Raw genomic sequence first — 23,807 nt, 5'->3', positions numbered from 1 at the left:
TCAAGGTTCATCCATGTTGTAGCTTGAATCAGTAATTCCTTTCTAAGGCCAATATTTCATTACATGGATATACTACATTTTATTTACCCATTCATAAGTTGATGGATATTTGGGTTTTTATTTGTTGACTATTGTGAATAATGCAGCTATGATCATTTGTGTACATGGTTTCATTTCTCATGGGACATACCAAGGAGGATAATGGCTGGATCAAATGGTAACTCAATGTTTAACTTCTTGAGTAACTGCCAGACTGTATTCCAAAATGGCTGCATCATTTTATATCCCCACCAAGAGTGTATGAGGGTTAAATTGCTTTACATCACCAAAACTTCTCTTTTTAATTATCATTGTTTTAATGGATGAAGTGCTGTTTCATTATTGTTTTGACTTTTATTTCCTGATGACTAAAGATGTTAAGCACCTTTTCATGTGCTTATTGATCATTTGTATATCTTCTTTGGGGAACTATCCAAATATTTGCCTATTTTGTAACTGGATTTTTTGTTCTTTTATTGTTAAGTTGTGACTGTTCTTTAATATATATTCTGGATATAAGTCCATTATCAGATGTGTGGTTTACTAATATTTTCTTACATTCTTTTAACTTTCTTGATGGTGTCCTTTCAATAGTTTTTAAATTTGATAAAGTCTAATTTATCTATTTTTATTTTGGTTGCTTGTAGGTTTGATATCATATTTAATAAACCATTGCCCAATCCAGCTTTACCACACAGATTTACCTTTATGTTTTCATCTACGAGTTGAATAGTTTTAGGTCTTTGATCCATTTTGAGTTAATTTTTGTGTGTTGTGTGTGTGTTGCGGGGGGGGAATCCAACTTCAGTTGGACTGGAGTTAGTTACTGACTAGTTAGTTAGATGCTTAGATGCTTAATGACTGAGCCACCCAGGCACCCCAGGATAAACTTTTTAATATTATAATTTCACTGAATTGAAAACCAACTTCAACTAACCAACTAAGTAACTGATGTTAACATCAGTTAGTTGGTTAGTATGCTATAAATTTTTCAGTTGCCATTGAGAGAACTCAGTTCTCTAACTAAGAAGAAATTCTTAGTTAGAACTTAGGGTTCAACTTCCTCCTTTTGCATGTGGAATCCTGTTGTTCCAGCACCAGCTGTTAAAAAGTCTGTTCTTTTCCCATTGAGTTGTTTTATTACTCTTGTCAAAAATCAATTGTGCATAAATGTTATTTCTTGCTTCTCAATTTATTTCTTGCATATCAATTTGATGTCATTGATCTATAGGTCTATCCTAGGCAAGTACCACACTGTCTTGATTACCATTGTTTTGTAGTAAACTTTGCAATTGAAATGTGTGAGTCCTCCAACTTTGCAAACATTTTTACTTAACTCTCTCTTTTTTTTTTTTTTTTAAGGTAGGCTCCATGCCCAGTGTAGAACCCAACATGGGGCTCAATCCCACAACCCTGAGATCATGACCTGAGCCAAAATCAACAGTCAGACATTTAACCAATTGAACCACCCAGGTACCCCAGAACACATGAATTCTAACATTACCCCTATCAGACTGGGCAATAAGAATGTATGTGTGTGTTAAGGTTAGGGATGGGAGGCTGAGGTCATGGCAAGGCTGTAGGAACGAATACTTAAGGAATATCCTAATTTTGAGAATGTGGTAGGAGAAGGATGGCATGAGATATGATGTGGCAGAGTAGCAGGCCCAAACAGAGAGCTGGTGTTAATCACTCCTTTGGCAAGAGAGAAACCTCCAGTCTTGAGGACAAGTAATACTTGCCAGTGAATAGGACATAGGACAAAACAAGTAACTTAAGAAGCCCCAAACTGAGTTTATTGTGGTATAAACTAGGTAATAACAAATAACTCCAGTTTATTCAACTAAAGTCCAATAGACCCTGGGATATTTACTTTTAATTTTTTGAAAGATTTATTTATTTTAGAGAGTACAAGCGGCAGGGGTAGAGGGAGAGGGAGAGAGAATATCAAGCAGATTCTCCCTGAGCATGGAGCCCAATGCAGGGATCAATCCCATGACCCTGAAATTGTGACCAGAGCAGAGTTTATGCTCAAGAGTGAGAAACTCAACAATGACTGCACACCCAGGTGCTCCTACCCTGGAATATTTAAATACAACACAAGGCAAAAAGCTGCTCTAGGGCTAGAAGGCCCCAAGCAAGAAGAAAATAAGATATTTACTTAGAAAAAGCCAGGAAATAGAACAATATGCCAATCCTCACAACCTCTCCCATGTTCCCGGCCACATCTCTATTGCCTATTCTCATACCACTTCAAGTCATTAACACCTCTCCATTTTTCAGCCCAGATTGCTGGATAAGAAAGTCTTTTTCCAGAAAAAAGAAGGTGCCATTCTTTTCCTTGGCAGCCTCTGATTCAAGTCAAAAGGTACAACTTTCTCACAAAGGAAAATGTCAGGAATTCTAGGCTCTGGAGAGATACTAGGGCTTCTTGCCACACATTAAATCTAGAATCCTGTCTCTGGAAGCTACTTGTGGCTAATCTCTTAGAAAAGAGTCAAATCATATAGGAACTCCCATTCAGCTTAGACTCTTTACCTAGACAAGTTGCCAAGGTTTAAAATATAGTGGATTTCAAGGTTGGCAACAACCTGACGTCAGCAGGGTACTTTCATCACAACCTTCCAATTTTCTAAAAGTCCACTCAGGATCTGCCTCAGCTATTTAAACCCCACCATCTACTTTCTTTTCCAGTTGCCTCCTATCCAGCTGGCAGGAACTTCCAAGAAACATGATATAGTAGGCACTGCAGTATACTGGTTGCTTGTTGGGGTTGGAATAGACCTGTTCAGGTTTGAGGGACGCGAAAGGATTAGCTCCATAGGCAGTGATGTGTGTATCCAGGTCCACCAGAATCTGCAAAGAAGCCGCCAACTCCTGATGGCTATAGGAGACAGATTTTAAAAAAGAGAGAGGAAAAAAGAAATTGCTCTGCTAATCCTGAGAGACATAGGAGAGAAATTCCTCAGAACTTGATACTTCTGGACTCAGTAATCCCCCAAATTACCTAAGGCTAGACAGGCCAGGGTATCCTTCTCTCCCAAATGTCTCACTCAGTACCTGATTAACTAGCATAGGACTTGGTTCCAAGGGGATTAGAAAAGAAGAAAATCCTCACCAGAAGACAGAAGATGAGGAAGGGGGAGAGAAATGAGCTCATCTATACAGAGAGAGGTATGAGTGAGGGAGGGAGGTATCACAAATAGGAAGAGGTTGGAACCTGTAAACAGTGATCAATGTAGGGATCTCATAATCACGAAGCAGCAGGAGGGTGGGCAGCCAAGCCTCCATCAAATCTGGGGAAGCATGGAAACCTATGGGGAAAAAAATAACAGAAATGGGTATAGAGAGGAGAAAGGCTGAGGTAGACCCTAAGCAATTTACTTTTTTGTGTCCACCCCTCCCTTCACCTTGCTCACCTCCAGTGCTCATTTACCACCACCATCCACCCCAGGTTCTGCAATGGAAAATTCTGAACCAAGGTATAGCACGTATGGCTAATGATCAACCAAGGTTGTCATCATAGTATGTTTAATCTGACCAAATGAATGGGGTTCCAAATAGAGGAGATATAAGAATCAGGATGGAAAATTCCCTGAAAAGCCAACCAGTATTCCCCTGAATGACTCTTACCTGGATGGAATGCCACCACCAAATCTGGATGGGCTATCTGTCCAGTCTCTACCTGTTCCTCCCAGAAGTCATGATAGAGGCCCCTATGGCCACTAAGTTGAACTGTGCCAGGTTCCAGGGGGGAAGTTGAGGTGCTCTGTGTAAAGTCAGCAGATACGTCTATACCCACCATGATCACACGGAGGCCTAGGTGTCCAGGAAACATGTAGCCAAGCTCATCATAGTCCCCAGGGCGTGTGAGGAATGTCTCCACATGGGAAGCACCAACCACATGCACTGTGCTTCCCCCAGTCTTCCCAATATCTATCCCCAAGGCCCGAAGCCCAAGGCCCAGTGTCAAGGGCCGTGATAGGGCATCTGTCAGCAGCCGCTTCAAAGAGCCCTGCAGGACATCTGGGTCTGGCCTTGGACGTCCTACGTTGGCCCACAGGGTGTTCATGGCATGACTACCTAGTACAGCATCCAGTGTAGCTTCTAGCTGTAAATGCCGCATAGAAAACCAGGTATCCCAGCCCTGTACAACTTCAGCCACACATGGCCAAGGTCCTGAAGGTAGGACAAAAGCACCTGTAGAAAGAAGGGATAAGAGTGACCTAATCCTTTCCTGGCTTCAATATTCTTTCCAAAATTTACTCTTCCTACTTGTGACCAGGACTGCCCCACTGAGTTTCTCATGTTTCCCCCATAACAACATGCTTTCATATCTTTTTCCAAGTACAACCAACTATGACTGCTATGGCAGAGTTCTCTAGCACCACCACTTCACCTGTGACTAGAAGCCATTCCATGAGACGGTCCACAGCTACCAGACGCAGCTCTTGACAAACCTTCCTGTGCTCTGGCCAGTCTGACTTCTGGCACTCTGGACCACAGTAATAGACATTTCTGCACCTGAAAGATTAGCCCCAGAAATAGATGTTCCTATGCCTCAAAGGTGATTGGGGGATGTCTAGGGAAGGGAATTGACACTTCCTGTATCTAGGAAGAAAGATCACTGAGTAGGAAAGTTATGGAGAGGAGTTAGAGCTGATGCACCAATTTTGGAGATTACATTTGGCAGAGGAGGCATGAGAGACTAGGAATGTAATTATTCTCTTGGGTCAGAGTACACCTCAGTCTGTATCTGGAACAACTCACTTTTTACATCCCTGACAGAAAAAAAAAAACATTAGGAGTTTGCAGCTGCCCTTTTATCACAGGTGTGGCTCAACCCCAACCTTCCCAGAACCGACAGGATCTTACCCATTCAATACTCAAGAGGAGGGAAGTGGAGAAAATTATACAGTAGATTATACAGATTATTCCCTTCTCCACAGGGAAAATGTTCTAAGACTCCAGTGGATGCCTGAACTTATGGATAGTACCAACCCTATATATTCTATGTATTTTCCTGCATATACATACCTATGATAAAGTTTATAAATTAGGCACAGTAAAAGATTAATGACAATAACATAATAAAACAATTATACTACAATAAATGTTATATGAATGTGGTCTTTCTCTCAAAGTATCTTATTGTACTATACTGACCCTTCTTCTTGTGATGTGAGATGATAAAATGCCTAAAATGCCTTCAACATGGTAAGATGAAGTGAGGTGAATGATATAGGTGCTGTGACTCAGCATTACACTATTAACTTTGTGACAATAGCCAGAGGAGGTCATCTGCTTCCAGACTGTGGTTGACCACGCGTAACTGAAACCGTAGAACTTGAAACTGCGCATAAGGGGGACTACTGTACCATTGTCTGACTTCCCCATAATACCCAAAATAAACAGGAGCCCAGTCCTTTTCTAATTTTTCTGTGGTCCGGATCCCACAAAATGAGGAGTGAGCCCAAAGTTATTCTGAAAACTCTTAGACCTTTCCTCCTGCAATGAAGTCTTAGAATAGGATAATTTCTGGATGACTTTCCTATTAGCCCCCAACTAGTCACCTCTTGCACTGCCGCAGGACCTTGGAGTCTGAAAGGCCACTAGGAAGAGCTCTACAGTGAGCACAGAATTGGAATGTGTCCTCCATCTTCTGGAACATTTCTCGAAGGCATCGAAATCCAAAGCCTGATACAGAAGCACCCCCATCTAGCACCAACCTGCAGAAATGGCATGGAGAAGTGGCAATAGGAAAAAGAGTATCTCCAGAATCATTCATGACCTATACCTTGCCTCCTATATATTTCCATCTATTCCCACTATTTCTCACATGAGCATATTATATTTCTTCTATAGTAATAAAACTTGCAAAAGTCAGGATGAGAAACTCCCTCATTGTAAATGCTCCATATTCCCCAAGTTCTATTCCCTTCTTGCTTTCTGAAATCACTTCTCCCAGAGATAATGTATTATTCTTCCACAGAGCTAGAAACTCACTTGTATTCTTCATAGCTTTTCATGTTTAGCTTTTGAAGGATTAGCTGGGATAGGCCAGGAACATTATTCTCCAAGGAGAAGAAGCCAAGTGCATCAATGCTAGGGTCAGGTTTTGAGAGGGTCAGAGGCACAGAGGTCACAACTGTGGGTGGGGTCACAACCATGGGAGTCACCGATGAAGGGGGTTTCTTGTGCCTTCGTTGCCGGGATCTTGGAGCCATGGCTGTCCACTGATACCTGGGACTATATGTAGAACAGATATAGAAGGAAATTTTGCAAGCTAGACAAGTACAATGTGTTTTCATATGTTTGACCTTTCAATTTTCATTACAGTCTCTCAGACCTAGCTATCAGTAAGATTTACTTAGGATCTACTGATGATTGATCATCACAGGCAGTTATAAAAAACAGGAGGAAAATAATTGTATATCAACATAATTATATATGTATCACATATGAAGTTCTATATGAAATATAAACTATGTATATAAGTAAATGCATAGAAAAAGGTCTGGCAGGGCTCATAAAAAACCAGTAACAGGGGCGCCTGGGTGGCTCAGTTGGTTAAGCGACTGCTTTCGGCTCAGTTCATGATCCTGGAGTCCTGGGATCAAGTTCCACATTGGGCTCCCTGCTCAGCAGCGAGTCTGCTTCTCCCGCTGACCTCTCTCCTCTCATGCTTTCTCTCTCTCTCAAATAAATAAATAAAATCTTAAAAACAAACAAACCAACCAACCCAATAACAATGATTAACTCAGAGGGAAAGAAGTAATGGGATAGGAACTGGGTTAATCAAAAGGAACTTTAGACTTATCTGTAATATTTGACTCTTGAATACTAAGAATATATTCATATATTATTAATGCATTGAAAAAATCAACTTAAGGGAGGAAAAAGCAACAGAAATTTTGGTTGTTCAAAACTACCAACTATTTGGAGAATCAGTCAACCTCACCTAGCTAGGGAAATAAAACATTCATTTTAGAAGACCTATCATCACATTTTTAAGCACTCAACCCAGAAGTAGAAATTAAATGCAATACAAAATCAGCACCACAATACTAAGATTTATGTAGTCAAAGCAAGTTATGCAAATTATGAGGAAAATTTCCTAAAGAACTGAGCTTTAAAGTAGAACTAATCCCATTATCTACCCACTACCTAGGAGGAACTCTGATATTCTCCTTTCCAGCCTCGTCTTCTCCCATTCCTTCCCAAAGGAATGAGTAAACAAAAGGAACTATATTGGGAAAAATAAAAACATCCATTCATTCAAAAAATATTTATTGCTAAACACATATAATCATTTATAAAATATTATAATGGAAACATATGCAAAATATACTTAATATGTAAATGTCTTAAAGAGGGATCAAATGTAAATTATAATATAAGGCAGTATATAAATCCTGTAAGAAAAGTGAAACTAAAGCAGATCAGAAGGAAAGAGTCTCCTCAGTTAGTTAGCTGTAGACGACTTTATAAAGCATAGAGCAGTCAGAACAGACCCATTAATGATGGTAATACTTTGAATAAATGGAGACAGAAAAAGGAATTCTAAGCACAGAGAAGAGCATGAGCACAGAACTGTAGATGGGAACACTCTAGGAATTAATGAAATAGGATGGTATGAGTTTGGTTATTAAGTATGACATCAATGGAAGAACTAAAACTATAAAGTTTTAGAAGAACACATAGGGAAAAGTGTCATAATATGGATTTGGCAATTTCTCGGATAGGACACCATCAAAAGAAATGAAGTGCTGATAATATGCTATAATGTGGGTGAACCTCAAAAACATTATGCTAACTGAAAGCCAGACACAAAAGATCATACATGATTCCATTTATATGAAATATTGAGAAAAGGTAAATCCAAAGAGAAAGCAGATTCACGGCTGCCAGGAGCTAGATGGAAGAGGGAGCGATGGGGAGTAACTGTTAAATGGTTATAGGTTTTTCTTTTGGGATGGTGAAAATGTTTTGGAACTAGATAGAAGTCGTGGTTGCGTAACAATGTGAATGTATGACATAACATGCTCATTTTAAAAGGATTAATTTTATGTTATGTGAATTTCACCTCAATTAAAAAATAAAAAAAGGTATCTGTAGAGATTGAGAAGCTAAAAAATAATTTTTAAAGAGATTTTATTTGTCAGAGAAAGATAGTGTGCGTGCAAGTGCCTGCCCAAGCAGAGGGAGCGGTAGGCAGAAGAAGCAGGCTCCCCGCTGAGCAAGGAGCCCAATGCAGGACTCAGTCCCAGGACCCTGAAATCATAACCACAAGGCAGACACTTAACCAACTCAGCCACCCAGGCATCTCGGGGAAGCTAAAAAATTATTAACCCTCAGATTAACTGCCTCTAAGGACAGGAAAATGGCAGAGGATAAAAATGCTAACAGTGATTGGTTTTATTGTGAATAAGGTAACTATTAAAGTACAAATCAGGGATCAGGTTTTGTTCCAAAAATAGTCTGACATTTAATCCTTCTGGACCAGATCCGTAAGGGAAAAAACTCCCAAGAATCATCATTCAGCTGAGGTGTAAGTGGCAGAACAAACAAAAACTTCCCAGAATCACCCAGTACACCTGAAACTAATATAACACTGTATGTTAACTAACTGGAATTAAAATGAAAACTTTAAAAAAATCTATTATTTTACAACATGGCTCTTGCAAACTGTTGTCCTTACTTAATGAGGGAACTAATCTGTATTTTCCTTTGTACTTCTCTCTCATCCTCTCACTATACCCCTGTAATCTCTCCCCTCATCCCACAGATAAATGGATGTTTTCAGAGTCTACAGAACAGGAATAGCTAAGCTCATCTGCATATATCATCTACATTCTCGCCAATACAGAAGAAATTAGACCTCAAGGTGATAGATTATTTTAAGATTTAAGGGTCATGTCCCTTTACTAAAGGATGCCTTCACACCTGAGTACCCCATTTCCAACAACTGACCTGACTCTTCCTCCACTTTCAAAAAATATACACTTTATTTCACTTATCTATCTATTCTATCTATCTATCTATCTATCTATCTATCTATCTATATTTTTAAGAGAGCAAGCCTGTAGAGCAGCCAGGGAGGGGCAAAGGGAGAGGGAGAGAATTTTGAGCAGACCCCACACTCAGTGCAGAGCCCAACTTGAAGCTCAATCTTGTAACCCCAAGATCATGACCTGAGCTGAAATTAAGAGTTGAATGTTCAACTGACAAAGTCACCCAGGTGCCCCTTCTTTCCATTTTTAATCACTACACATACTCATCCAATTTCCAAAATCACTGCAACTTGAAAAGCATTCCTCTGCTCTAGCTACCCGGCCTCTTTAGGCAAGATACCTTCTTGAAACTTGAAAGAATGGATTCATCTTTCTTGAAAGATATAGAGAAAAATTATCTTTGATTTGAGGTAGATCAAGAGTCTAAAATCCCAGGAGTAATAATAAATATATATTCCTGATGTTCAACTAGCCTTTGTGCTGCAATGGAAGCCAATTAAGACCAGAAATGTACTTCCTAACTTAATCTGCCTTTCCAAAGATGTCTTTCTCCAATGGAAGATTAACTCTTGGCTCTCTGGGGGTTGGCTGAACTGGCTGGGAAGTGCAGGGATCAGTTTGGGGAGGAGTGGTGGTGATGAATCCTTGATAGTTTCCTCTGTGTCTAGAGAAGGTTAATGATACAAATGAACTAAACTTCTGGGAAGAAGGTAGAGTAAGGTAAGGTAAGAAGGTGCATTTGTATCTACATGAGGTTCATGTCTGAGTTTGTGTACCCTAGGACCAGACCCAGCTTCCCTGGTTCTAACTTTCCTGCAATAAGCCCCAGGATCCTCCAAGTTTGAGGGGAGGGAACAGGACTGAGAGAAATGAAGGCAAAAAAAACAGATAAAACAGGGGAAAGCTGGAAGGAATTATATATAATAAGCTTTCAGAATTTTCCAGAGATCCTCACCTACAAGGAATCACTTCAACTTTTTTTCTAGCCATCCCCAATAACTTGGGCTCTAATTTATTCCCGTAAGACAGAAAACACCAACACTAAGGACTAAAGAGGAGACAGTCTGCACAGTCTAGAAAAACTCTTATCTTTCATTTCCAAATTCCCTCCAATATTAGCCTATTCCCAGACCAGGTCTCCCATTTTTGTCCTTCATCACCAAAAGCTTCAAGTTTCACCCAAACCAGTTAGGACCATTTGATTTTCTCTAATTCACCCTTTGGGGAGGTAGGGAAAGGGGAAATGATTCTAGTCATTGGGGGATCCTATAAGGAGCTGGGAAAGAGAAAAAGGAGGAATATATTAAGAATATTGTTATTATTAAGCACATTCGGCTGCTTAATCAGTGATTAACACTCCCTGGGGTGATAAATGTTTTACTCAACTATAAACTAAGTAAGCAGATGGTTTGATGGAAAAGTAACTTACCCTGCTAAGCCCTCGGCTTCCTTCCTTCTCTCTTTCTTCCAAGTGAAGTAAATGCTTCACCTCCTCCTATCTAGGTTGTGGCTGACTTGCAGCTGTCCCTTCATATCACTTCCCTTTGCAAACTGCTGAAATGCTGAGTCTCTGTGATTCAGTGTGTCCTGCCAACCAGACAGACAACGCTATCCCTAACGAGGTAAGGAGAGACCTGGCCTTCTGCCCGTGGACTTCTCTCCTTCTGACCTTCCTTCTCTGCCAAGAAGGCTAAGAACTCTGTCAACAATCCCAAACTCACCAAAGGCCAGGCAGGCTAAGGAAAGATGAAACCTGTCGCTTCCTGAACCTCTCTCACTAAGGCAGCATTTCTGCTCTCAGTCCAGAGAGTCAGAGAAAAAAAAAAATTAAAACAAAACAAAAACAAAAATCCTGGGATTAGTTCAGAAGTCATTATTTGGTTGGCAAGGTAGTCACTAGCTCAGATCAACAGAATTCCTGGAGTTCTGGATGTCAATCCAGACCCAGGATGAGTTAACCCAAGCCCAAAGTCCCTTTGAGTGTAACAAACACTGCTCAAACACAACTCAACAATGATCAATCTGGGCTTAAACAAAATATAATATCTAAGATAGAAGAATACAAATGGTCATTTAATGGTACAGAAGGAAATCAATTGTAGGGGAAACAATTAATTTGTAAAATTCACTTTCTCTGAAAGGAGAGCAAGATACTTTCTGAGTAAATGTCATCAGGCACACTTCACTTACTTATTTCAAAAGAGGAATAAAGAGAGGAATAGAGTAAACAAAACCAAAATATTATTGCCTAAAAATGCACAATTTCTAGGAACAGAAAATATAAAAGAATCAATTCAAACATCTTATTCCTTCCTACAATGAATGCTGATCCAGGGAACCTGATTACACATTCCAAGCTCCTTTTCACTTATCAAGCTCCAGAGTCTACCCCAAATTATCAGGGCAGTGGTCCTACACAACTGCAAGACCTGACTTTCTGGTCTTTATATCTGGTCCTAGCTATGTCACTTACCTGCCTCTGTGAACATCAGCAAACTGGGGAACACAACAACTTACAGTCAATTTGAGGTCCTGGAATGTGGCAAATCAAAAATTTACATATGAATAGATGCAGAGGATGGATTCTAAAGGAACCCCAAACTGTAGAAATCAACTACACACAGGGAAAGTAGAAGTTAAGTGTTAAGGATACAATGAAACATTACATATTATTCAGAATAGCTGTGGAGGAAAGAAAGTCAGTAGCAATACGCACAAATCCTGAGTAAAACAGGAGTAATTAATTTTAAGCAAAGATTTCAGGCCTATTTCAAATGTAACTGGCAGTACTTTTAAAGGTTGTGAGTTCTGTGAATGATGGCTGAATTGCAGAAGGCATAGGAAGTCAGAGATGGTCTCTTCTAACTCAGAAGTGTCATCTTTGAATATAAAGGGATATAATATATAGAAAAAATTGATAACTGAATATTAATTTATATATTTTACCATCACTACTACTAGCTTTGGTAGACATTCAAATTTACAATTTAGAAAGATCTGAACTTTTCAGTTTGCTTTCATCGTAAGTTACATTTTTTAAAAAAGCCTTAAAATGTTTCTAAGGTTCATGGTGAAACCTTAAAAAACACTTCTATGGTGCACAGTTACGAAGAAGGACTAGAAAGAGGTTCTTACTCAACAATTAGGAAGTGGTCTGTGAGGCACTGGGTGATTTTTCTACCACTCTTACTGTATACCACTTTTCAGCATTCTGTTCCTTTCTCTCACTTTCTTCTTCTTTTTAATCTTTACCATCAACCCATAATTCTTCTAGTTTGTTAATGATGTTTTATGTTTACCCAAGAATCCCAGTGATGGACCTAAGGTCTGAGGAAGTTCCTGGTACCTGATATACTAGTTAAGCTCTTAATTTAGAGATGCAGAGTTTTCATAAAACAGTAACATCCAAAAGAACCTTTAAAGGTATGCAGTGCACAGTAGCTTTAAGGATAGTTCAAGGACTGCTATGTATGCAAGCTGATAATACAGCAACTGCAAGCTGTAATAATCAACAATTTGAGTTCTGTTTGCTACCTGGAATAAGGCAAGTATATACAGTTCAAATTAAATTAATGCTTTGTAATGTGCATCTTTTATAATTATTGTTGAAAACTGTTAAGTCACTATATGATTATATTACAAAATGTTGAGCAACATCCCAATTTCCCTCAATTTGCAAAATTTCATACTTATTTTGATTATGGAAAAGAAAGGAATGTGAAGGCAAGAAAATACAGTATCATGAATATTCTTTCTCTTATTGTTAAAACACCCAATAAATTCCCAATACTACTATAATAAAACTCTACACAGTAACATTTTCTTTCAACTAAAAGTTAAATGAAATAGTGATTTTAAATATTAGATTTAGGAGGCCTATAATAGGCACCCAAAGTACTCTAGTTTTCAGTTATTAATGCTTATGTAAGACAAATGTAACCAAAGTTAAAAAAAAAAGAAAATTTATGAAGACAAGAATTTAATTTATCAAATTACCATGAACCATCCACGAGATAATCTCTGAAGGCTATATCCCAGACCTATTAACAGGATTTTCTGATTTGCATGACATCAAATCAGACTACATGTTCCAAATAAAACCCAACACAGAGATAGGAGCAGCGGCCCATGCATGGAATTTATTGTGTGCTACTGTTTATAAAATACTCGAATAGTCCTGCACATGCATAATATTTCCAACTTAGACAGGAGACCATACAGGGTGCACTTTCTGGCAAACAAAACAATAGATGGTTCCGCTGCCTGGAGCTCTGAGTTGTATTCCAGGGCATGAGGGAAGCAGGCCACCAAAGTAAAGGGAAATACCAAACTACAGTGGCAATCAATACAGGTCAATAATTGTGGAAAAATTAGCACATGGTTCCATTTAGTTTAACCAAGCAGTTCTGTAACTATCAAAAGAAAAGGTTCAACATGCAATCTTGACTTTTATGCTTCCACTAACATCTGAATGATTGAACAGAACCATTGCTTCTATGCTGCATTGCTTAATCAAAAACACTTCCAGAACATTTTAAAATTTCCTTTGCATCAAAACATAAAAATGATAGAAAGCCAGCAGCAAATCACCCTGGTGGCTATTTAAGCAACTTGAGTACTCACAATAAACTAAAATTTCTCATAACATCTAGGTAACCTATACATGTCGTACCTGTACATCATAGGTCTATATATTAAATATTTGCAAAATGAAAACATGCATACACAAAATACGTCAAGTTTTACAGACATGATTTGAATTAAAATTTACTTTGACAATGTACAAACTTCTTTTAAAGTACCTTAAATGAGTAATTCTGTAATTCTTCATAATTTTGAAATTTAGAGGTTTTCTTCTTAAATCTCTGGGGTGTAAATTTCAAAAGATCTGGGCAAAAAAGATTCTAAATTAGTTTTTGGATTTGTGTTCAAGTAAGAGTATCTGCCTAGAAATAGGTTATGCATTCATGATTGAAAAATACCAAGACTATATTACAGAATTAGCCACATTTAAGAACTATAGACCTGAGGTCAGCATTTGTATAAATGCCAACTGGTTTTCTCAGCATTTTGCCCGTAATTCAAAATACAGCTTAGTAACCTCAGAAATGTATTTTAAGACCATGCTAATTCATCCTTTAAAGACATTTCATGGGGGGGAAAAAAAGTCCACATTAGCTCTTAGGATTGCATTTGAAGTCATGGTTAAAAAACAAAATCTAATTCTACTGAGGGGAAAAGAAATCTCATTTGTAAACTTAAATGTGTGAACCACAAGCATAAATGGAGGTATAGTTGCCCTCCACTGGAAATTGCCCCAAGCCCCTTGCTCACTGCTCTCCACCTTGGCAGCGATGACTCAATCTTATCAGATATCACCACATGTCCCAGGGCCCTCAAGCCTCCATCCAGGAAGGGGGCTGGGGTCTCAAAAAGCACAATGGTTTCTCCAGAGGGACTGTGACATTTACAGTCAGCTTGGCCGACCCCTCCAGATCCTGGGGGTGATCTGTCCATTGGGGCCCGAGATGTGAGAGTCCCTGGGAAGCCGTGGGTCACTGGGCACTATGGTTGCCAGTCCCGTGGTTCTCAGTGGCATGTGCGGTGTTCAGGGAATTGAAACCATCTTGCTGTACAGCATCTTTCCGGGGTGGCATTCTCTCATTGATCCTATCCAAACCCTTTGCCTCTTCAAAACTGCAGATTCTATGTGGTGGAGAGAATCCTCGTATTGCTTAACAAAATGCAAATTTGAAAGTCAGTAATAGAAAAACATTTCTGAGATTTCAAAAACATAATTAATGATTTTTAAGAAGAAAGAAATTAGCTGTATGTAGCAATATTTAAATCTTATTTTAACTGAATACTACCCCCATTCCAGACTTCCCCTTAAAATGTGAAATCTTTAAACCTAAATATAAACACGATAGCTTCATAGATGACAAGTGTTAGCATAGCTTTTTATAAGAGAATTCACAAAAATAACCCTTCCCTGACCCCCAAATTAACTTACAGGCAATGGTCTCAGGGTCTCAGTCTGACTTCTACTATACCAAGTTTCTCCTACCTCAGACCTTAAAATCACCAGTGACTATCACAGTAAGGCAGCAACAAGAGTAAGGGCAAGTGAGGAGGCTAAACAAGGTTAACCTTGACATACAAATCTGTACCAAGGGCTTGGGAGGAGAAAGAGGCAAAGTATGTTAAAATTTAGCAGATCAGAACTATCTTGGAGGTCAAGGTATCATCACCCCAACACCACCAGAATGAAATGAAAAAGGTGGGAAATGCCTCCAGGAATTAGATCTGTATTTGGCTGATAGTAAAAAGTATTCAGTTTCATATTTTTAAGAAATGTCTTCCTTAATTCAATGGCCATTCACTGCATGTTCTTTGGAAACCCAAATCAAAATAAATGACAATCCTCCTCCAATTGTTTTAATTTCTCATTCACTTCATCTGGAATGATGCTTTTTCTACTATTAAACTGTATATACAAAAGATTTCCATACTACTAGTTATAATCTGGTTGCTTTATAATATGTGCAATTCCTGGGACTCAAAGTCTGTGCATGTGAACCAAATAAATGGTTGGGGCAGCAAAGCATTTAGCGATGTTATATCAAGCCAACATATGATATATATGAATAAATATTATCAGCAAACTCTAGGCCAAACAGCAAAAAAATAAATAAAAATCATAGTGACAGCTCCTGTACTCTCAGGTGAATTACTGAAAACGAGTAAAAACCAACTCAAACCTATACCTAGAGGGGGTTTCATTTGGGAAAAAAAATTATCTAAATAGCATAGAAACATGCAAAATGTAGAATAGACCTTTCTTTGCAACTTCAAATGCTATAATAATATAGCATAACATGCTGCACTCTAAAGAATTCAGGAATGGTAAATGCTGGTTGTACATAATACTAGAAAAGGGAAAAACCAGATTATCACTATGGAAATTGGTCCTTGTAATTTAAAAAAAAAAAAAAAGGAAAAGAAAAGAAAGGAAAAGAAAAAAAAAAGGAATGTGACTATTAAACTTGATGAGTCAGTGAGTCTGATTCATCTTGGGCTGTGCAAACTAGGAGTAAAACACACCCATAGGACATTCTCTGATGCCCACCCACACACCACAGATCTCTGCCCAGCGCAAGGACTCTGATCGTACCTTTTTCAGCCTCAATAGCCTCAACTGTGGCTGTACAGAAGTGAGCAGAGGCATGCAAAATGAATGAGAGAGATGAGAAGGGTCATATTGTACAGCAGAAAAGGCAATGATCACGTAAAATATCACAGTATCCCATACTACATCATCATTTACAATTTAACATAAATAGTAACCATATTAGAGAGCCCCATCCAATCCCCCAATTCCTGACACAGCACAGTTTACACACAGCACTATGACAACACTGCTCAGAGCACAGAACACATGGACCTAATATAAACACAGACACCTCAGCACCCATGCAAATGCACTCCAGTATTAATTACCTATTGTGAATTCAGTATTTTGATGGCCTTAGAACTTTTCAACATATTTATTATATCACATCCATCACAATCACAAGGGAATTCTCTATGGTTAAATTATGATGGCAGAATTGTAGCAGAAGAGCAAACAGAAGATTCTCTCCCCTCCCCCATCTAACTGAAACAATTCTCCTTATCAATTGTTCCACAAGATATAAAGTAGAAGGGTCAGTAATGCTTTTCCTTTTGCTTCTAATTCATAAGGCATAGCAAAAGCTGCAGTACGGCCACAAGGAAACTTAAGGGCTATAAACCTGGTGAATTACTCTTAAGCAGAACAGTTCTGTAGCTCTGTTGATTGTGGATAACCTAAAAAGACCTTTCTTGTCTTCCAGGAACTTCCTTTCTATTCTAACATTGGTGTCCAAATATCTAAAGATATCAATATCTATAGCCTTTTTAAAAAAGCTATTTATGTTGTTTATCATGAACTCAAATCTGCCTCAGGTACTAATAGCATGCATTCTCAAATGAAGATAAAAAGGACAATATGTATCTTTTCAAGCCCATCTACCAACTAAAGAGGAATCAAGATAGAAGTGAGGTCTTACAGGCAATAAATCCTAATTACTGTATGATATGGACATACACATAGGTCATATAAGGGAGAAATGCATTCTTAGTAGTATAGCTTGTCTCTGGCTCATTTAAAGAATCACAACATTATTTAATCATACATTTTGTAGTGAAACATTCTTTTGGCTCATTTCTGGGTTCAAACTGTACAAAGCACTCACGCTGAGGACCAGGATCAAAGATTGCAGAGGACAATGTTGCCTGACAATATTGCAAATTCTCCATTTTTTACCCAAAGTGCACACACTCAGAATATTCATAACAATAAGCCCCTCCTTTCTATTTTGCTTCTTCTAGAAGGCCAATTAGATTTAGAAATAATAATTTTGTCCAAAGCAGTTATTAATGTGAAAGAAAACTGATTAATCTAGGGAATTAAAGCAGATCTAAATTAGAAATTCATTAATCTTAACCAGATAGTAAAGTGAGTTGGGAACCCAAAAAAAGTAGGATGAACAACACTGAATAAAAGAGAATTAACTTTCCTTAACTGTTAAATTGTATCACAAATCCAAGCAGACATACTTATTGTATACCCACTGTACAAATCACCATTTTAAAAAAACCTAGCTCTGTACACCTGGAGTATATTCTTTGTATCTTCCCACACAGAAAACTGGGATAAATGACCCACCTCTTCTTGATCAGCCCTACAATTTCTATTCTTCAAAATATGGTCTATTTTCTTTATAATTTAGACATTGAATGGGGAAAAAAAATAAATGCCTACCAGAATGTTTTAAAGAGCTGACGGTAACAGAAGTGATTTTATATGAAATATTTCATAACTTGTATTATACATGGTAATAAAAATAAAACCTGATATTACTGTAAGAATTAGTATCTGAGAGCATCAGTAGTTTAAAAGTCTTTTAATAAATTTTTCAAATTATGAAATGTAACAACATACTTCTGAAACCATCCTATTATATGTAAAAGCATGTTCTAGGTCAAATGATATTCTCTGCTCTTTCTAGAAGCTTCTAAATGCTCCTAATCCTTTTGAGGACACAAAATACATATCACACTCAAAATTGCATACCATGTCAAGCTTGAATGTTTAGAATTGAATAAAAAGTCATTTGAAGCTTAAACATTAAGCTGGAAAGAGATTTGATAATTGTAAAGTTCAATCTGAAAGACACTGTTTTTCCTCTATTTGTTTTCAGTTTTATAGGGCATCCTGACAGGGCCTTAGTAAGTTTATGTACAGTGCTGTCACAAACTGTGTTCCTCAATACTACATGGGATAAATAATGAAGAACTTGGCATTACTTAAAGAGATGGCCACATATTTCCCCATATATGTCCTGGTGAAGGTAGCATTATAGGGCTAGCTCCCAAATAAATTTCCTTGAAGAAAATGTACATAAAATATATCAATTCCTATTCCAAAAGAGTTGTGTAGTTTGTGAAAATACTCAAGAAGTATAAATTAAGGTTATTGAGAAGGCAATTGGACTATTTTCTGAAGACAGGACTGAGGTATTAGAATTTTAAAACCTTCTTTTTGCAATACTTAACTCTTAGTTATTCATATCAGGGAACATGGCTACTAAGATATTAGAAAAAAATTTTAAATCACACAGATGCAGCTTCTGTATGAGTCTTGTTATGTGCTTCAAAATGGGTTTATCTTATTATGCTAGGAAAATTGCTCCACACTATGAAGAGCCATCGCTGGCACAGCTAGGGAGCTATCTAGTTTCCCAAATTAGACCCCTTAAACTCAGCACCATCCTGTAACTCACTCTTTGTGGGAATACAATCCCTATAGTAAAGCTGTCCTTCAAACCTTTCCTGCAATTGGAGGTAAGGTCAAAGTTGGAAGACTGAGCTTCAGGTGCATGCAAATTAAGAATGAGAAGTGCTGAGCTGCCAACAAACATGTAATTAGCAGGTACTAATTGTGACATCTGAAAGAAAGGTTTGCTGTAGATACAACGTCAAAGTAATAATATATCCAAGGATAATGGAGATGACTGTACTGGAGATTTATTAAAGCATAAGGCCTTTCATTTTTTTCTTTTATGAACAAAAAAGAGAAAGAATATAACATATTTCAAGCTACTAAAGTTCATCCTTTTCTATTAACACTTATTTTTGCTAGTTTTATTGAATGTTTAAGGGCTTAGTTTTAGCGAAATTCTTTTTAGCTCACTTTGCTAATGTCTATAATATAGTAAGAAAAATGGAGAGCAAGGAATATAAAGAAAATCAAAGCAGGTTTTGAAAAGGAAACCTCACTCAGAATGAAAATTTGAAACTACCATTTTAAAACATAGCTGTACTTCTCACATATACCAGTGGTGGTAGCAGACAACACACTAACATATAAAATAGAACATGTATAGGCTAGAAGGAGAAATTATTTACTACAGGAAAAATCTGCTTATTTATTTAGGCATTTATTATGAGACTGAGTGAAATGAGACTGAAAAATCAATCTACTTTAATTTATTCAAAAATTTGAATTATTTAATTTTTTCTTTAAAAAAAATCACTAATTATAACACCAGGAAGTAAGTTAGTCATGACTAAAGAAAACATCAGATCTGTTCCTGTCTGTTTCAATAGAGCAATGACCCCTGAGGGCTGTCAAAAGTGGCTACAATAAAACATAGATTAAAGCTATTCCATATCACATTTTTTGCTTTCCAACCACAAGGGAAAGAAATCTAAACTTTGAGTTTTTGTGTATACTCTAAAACGTTCACATCACTCTTCTATTTAATATGTAATGGGCTTTCAAAAGTTAACCCAGTATTTACACAAATATTTACGCCAAAAAAATAAGGTTTTTTTTTTTAAATATAAAATATTCAATGAGCCAGATTACAGGAATGCTTTACGTATAATTCTTTTTATTTTCATGCAAAATAAAGGCACACTTAATAACACCCTTTCAATTTTGACTTACAGGATTTAAGTTCAACCCCTTATAACAATGACTTAATATCTAATGTTACATTCATGTTCAGAATGCACAAAGTACAGCAACAAATGCAGCAAACCTCAAAACAAGGTGCTACAAAGTTGCTTCTACATCAAAAGACAGACAAGCGTCTGGTAGAGTAATTTAATTTAACATACTTTTACAGACATACAGCTAACCTAAAGAAAGACAGACAGATTTAGGAAAGCAGCTACATCTGCAGAGGAAGAAAACAGCATGTTACAGACAGTCAATTATACATAGAACATTTGACAAACACCACAGAAAACAAACTTTGGCATCATTTACCAGGGTACAAAACCTTGCACAAATCTTTTGGCAAGTGAAGTGCATAAGTAATGTTTGGGGCCCAAGCAGATTGTTAATTCTAAAATTAAGTATCTGAAAATTTAAGCATAGTCTAATACAATTACATAAATTAAAAAAATAAAAAATAAGAAACTTGGAATTACATTTCCATTTTAGTAATATGGATATCCTTGATTGACATTCTGAAACTGGGGCTTTTAAAAGAAAAGGGTGCATTAGACAAACAAAAATAAATATTTAGACATTATGATATGAGCCATGCCCATATCATTTCACTGAAAGCTGAGAGACTGACCATTATTTTCAGTTGAAAGTAATACCCATTCTATAAATTTTCTGCCCTGGTCAGGTTATTAAGCAGACACTCCCTATCATATAGTATTCTGCCTGTGTCAGCTGCTGAGACAGGAACTAAAAAGCAGAAGGAATTCCCTGCATGCATTATGTGTATTGTTAGCAAAAGAGTGAGGTGTGCCCCAGTCCATCTGAGGCACAGCAAGTTGCATAACATCATTACCACTTTGCAGGGTCTGTCGTCCTCCAGCCAACACTCCACTAGGCAACATCCCTGTGGGAGTCAGGCCCTTGAGTGTCAGCACACTTTCACTCTCCTCCCTATAGCAAAGAGACATAACAAACATCAGAGACTTCCAACAAGGGCACTTGGGTGGCTCATTGAGTTAAAGCCTCTACCTTCAGCTCAGGTCATGACCCCAGGGTCCTCGGATTGAGCCCCACATCGGGTGCTCTGCTTGGCAGGGAGCCTGCTTCCCCCTCTCTCTCTGTCTGCCTCTCTGCCTACTTGTGATCTCTGTCAAATAATAAAATCTTAAAAGAAAAAAAAAAAAAAGTACGTAGTTTAAAAGAGGAGATGGGGCCCAGAGGTTAGGCCATGTAAATAATTTATGACATTCAATGTTATTACCAAAAGTATTTTCCTCAAGTCCAAGATACTCTCTTCCTTATTTTAAATGTTTCAGATAAAAAGGTACGCCTTACAAGTGAGGCATATATTGTTTTTCCTAAGAAGCTTTATTAAATATATGATGAGATTGATCATCAATGAGAATAATACAATTGAGAAAATACTTTTTTTTTTTTTTTAATTTAAAGATTTTTGGGGCACCTGGGTGGCTCAGTTGGATAAGCGACTGCCTTCTGCTCAGGTTATGATCCTGGAGTTCCAGGATCAAGTCCCACATCAGACTCCCTGCTAAGCAGGGAGTCTGCTTCTCCCTTTGACCCTCCCCCTTCCCATGCTCTCTCTCTCTCTCTCTCTCTCAAATAAATAAATAAAATCTCAAAGATTATTTATTTATTTGACACAGAGAGACAGAGAGAGAGAGGGAACACAAGCAGGGCACGTGGGAGAGGGAGAAGCAGGCTTCACACCGAACAGGGAGCTCAATGCAGGGCTCGATCCCAGGACCCTGGGATCATGGCCTGAGCCAAAGGCAGATGCTTAATGATTGAGCCACCCAGGCACCCCAAGAAAATATGGTTATTTCTATGGCATAAAGTTCAAATGTCTGATATAACCAGTTTTGCAAATACATTTTTAAGGACTGACCCATTTACGTGCGCCTTTAAACCTAGTCTTCCTGAATTGACCCTAAGAATATTGTTTGTGGGGCGCCTGGGTGGCTCAGTGGGTTAAAGCCTCTGCCTTCAGCTCAGGTCATGATCTCAGGGTCCTGGGATCGAGCCCCACATCGGGCTCTCTGCTCAGCGGGAAGCCTGCTTCCTCCTCTCTCTCTCTGTCTACTTGTGATTTCTGTCTGTCAAATAAATAAATAAAATCTTTAAAAAAAAAAAAAAAAAAAAAAAAAAGAATATTGTTTGTGGCTCCAACAAAAGGAACTTCCTATATGGACGAGTAAGTCCATCAGGCATACTCTAAAAGGTACCCTCTCCTTATCCTACTCTAATTTTCAAGGTGTAGAACTAGTGCTTTCATCACATAAAGGTAACACATATTCAAAGTGAGCAACAGTAATCGCAAGGGTCTAAAACCCTAGTTTCAAAGGGAATTGTGTTCCCCTCTTCACTATGTAAATGTAAAACTAACTTCTTTATAGGAAGAATGTTACTAAATTGCTTTTGGGTGTCTGCTTATAGCAAAGTACAATAAAAGAATTTCTATAAAGCAAATAATCAGGAAAATATATCATTACCTGAGAACAGAGAAGACCCTTGCCATCTTGCCAATTGCTCGAATTTTGTTTCTTATGATTTCTTTCCGGGCTGCAGCTGAACCTACTTTCAATGGAATAAATAGAAAAAAAGACTCAAGTTTAGGGCATCCACACTTGCATCATTCTATTAACCCATACCACGCTCATCTTAACCCATCAAACCCTCTGCCACCAGCTCACATGAAGGAGACTAGGTGAACTCATGCCAGAAAGCCTCTCACTCCTTCAATGTTTAACTTAGCACTGGTCTAATACTGGGGTCTGATACAGATGCAAATGAAAAGTAATCCACAAACATGACTCTCACACTATTGCTAGTCATTAAAACAGCAATGGGAAAGAAACTAGAACTCAACTTGTACCACAAACCAGAGGGGGAAAAAAAGGGTAACAATCCTATAGTCTTTAATTCTCATGAGGGCCTATGCATGCAGACTAACAGACAAGAATTGGTAATAACTCTGTATAGGCTTCTGTTGTAAAAGCCTCTGACATGCAGGCTGGAAATATCCCATCTTACTAAGACAGAGTAAGTTCCTTGTTCAAAGTGGGTTTAAAAACAATGGTATGAGATAACTACTGTGCAGACGACGATGAACTAAGGACCATACCAGCATATCAATTATAATGCACATCTTAACCTCATGGACTAAATGTCCTCAAGATCATGCAAATATATATGTTCTTACATCCCTAGATGAGTATCACAAAAGGAGAGTGAACAATGACAAAAGATTCCCTAAAAAACATGGCCAAAGGATCACTCATGTTTCCTCTTTATAGGGTTAGCTGTACTGCCTATCACCAACACAGAAGAGAATAGAATATAATAACTTGATCTTCAGCAAAAACTCAAAAGTTGTATCTTCCTTCCCCTGGCCTCCAGAAAGAACAATCCCAGTCCTGTTATCTCATATACAGCAACTAGAATCACTCTGGACCCAAGAGTGTGGTTCCTTAGAGCTGTGCTTCAGCATGATGAAAACACACATAGAAGCACCATGGTTGAGGAGAAAGTTAAGGAAAGGCTAAAAAGACTAGACTAAAAGGGGCCGTAGATATACAGAGGTCTGAACAACCGTAAGTTTTCTGGCGTAGAGCATCTCATTGAAAATTCAAGCAGCCCACAAATACCATATAATTAAAAACTAAGATGATGACTGGACCTTACTGCAAGGA

At 38.0% G+C, this 23,807-nt stretch overlaps 2 protein-coding genes across 11 annotated transcripts in view; both read right to left on the bottom strand.

Moving 5' to 3' along the window:
• The window catches only part of LOC116856852 (annexin A7), a 41,177-nt gene extending 30,268 nt beyond the window's left edge, over positions 1–10,909 (bottom strand). Inside the window, exons 1-6 of one of the 4 annotated variants that reach the window (XM_032840524.1) lie at positions 10,483–10,909; positions 6,046–6,288; positions 5,613–5,768; positions 4,439–4,563; positions 3,673–4,239; positions 3,260–3,353 (exon numbers count right to left, since the gene is read on the bottom strand). In XM_032840524.1, coding sequence (XP_032696415.1) covers positions 3,260–3,353; positions 3,673–4,239; positions 4,439–4,563; positions 5,613–5,768; positions 6,046–6,266 — 1,163 coding nt within the window. In that variant the 5' untranslated portion in view covers positions 6,267–6,288; positions 10,483–10,909. Of the gene's footprint in view, positions 1–1,809; positions 2,924–3,259; positions 3,354–3,672; positions 4,240–4,438; positions 4,564–5,612; positions 5,769–6,045; positions 6,643–10,482 lie in introns of those variants that run through there. The other 3 variants (XM_032840544.1, XM_032840511.1, XM_032840521.1) reach the window with 3 other exon arrangements.
• A 2,257-nt stretch (positions 10,910–13,166) lies between these two features.
• Positions 13,167–23,807, bottom strand: part of PPP3CB (protein phosphatase 3 catalytic subunit beta) — a 54,282-nt gene continuing 43,641 nt past the window's right edge. For 2 of the 7 annotated variants that reach the window (XM_032840448.1, XM_032840464.1), the window contains 4 exons: positions 22,608–22,692; positions 20,951–21,048; positions 16,228–16,257; positions 13,167–14,787 (listed from right to left, as the gene is read on the bottom strand). In XM_032840448.1, the coding sequence (XP_032696339.1) occupies positions 14,609–14,787; positions 16,228–16,257; positions 20,951–21,048; positions 22,608–22,692 (392 nt within the window). In that variant the 3' untranslated portion in view covers positions 13,167–14,608. The remainder of the gene's footprint in view (positions 14,788–16,227; positions 16,258–20,950; positions 21,049–22,607; positions 22,693–23,807) is intronic. The other 5 variants (XM_032840456.1, XM_032840473.1, XM_032840482.1 and 2 more) reach the window with 3 other exon arrangements.

The sequence above is a fragment of the Lontra canadensis genome, unplaced genomic scaffold (genome assembly GCF_010015895.1).
Source record: "Lontra canadensis isolate GAN:19392208 unplaced genomic scaffold, GSC_riverotter_1.0 scaffold3, whole genome shotgun sequence".
NCBI classification, from domain to species: domain Eukaryota; kingdom Metazoa; phylum Chordata; class Mammalia; order Carnivora; family Mustelidae; genus Lontra; species Lontra canadensis.
This window is presented reverse-complemented; position numbering and strand designations above follow the sequence as displayed.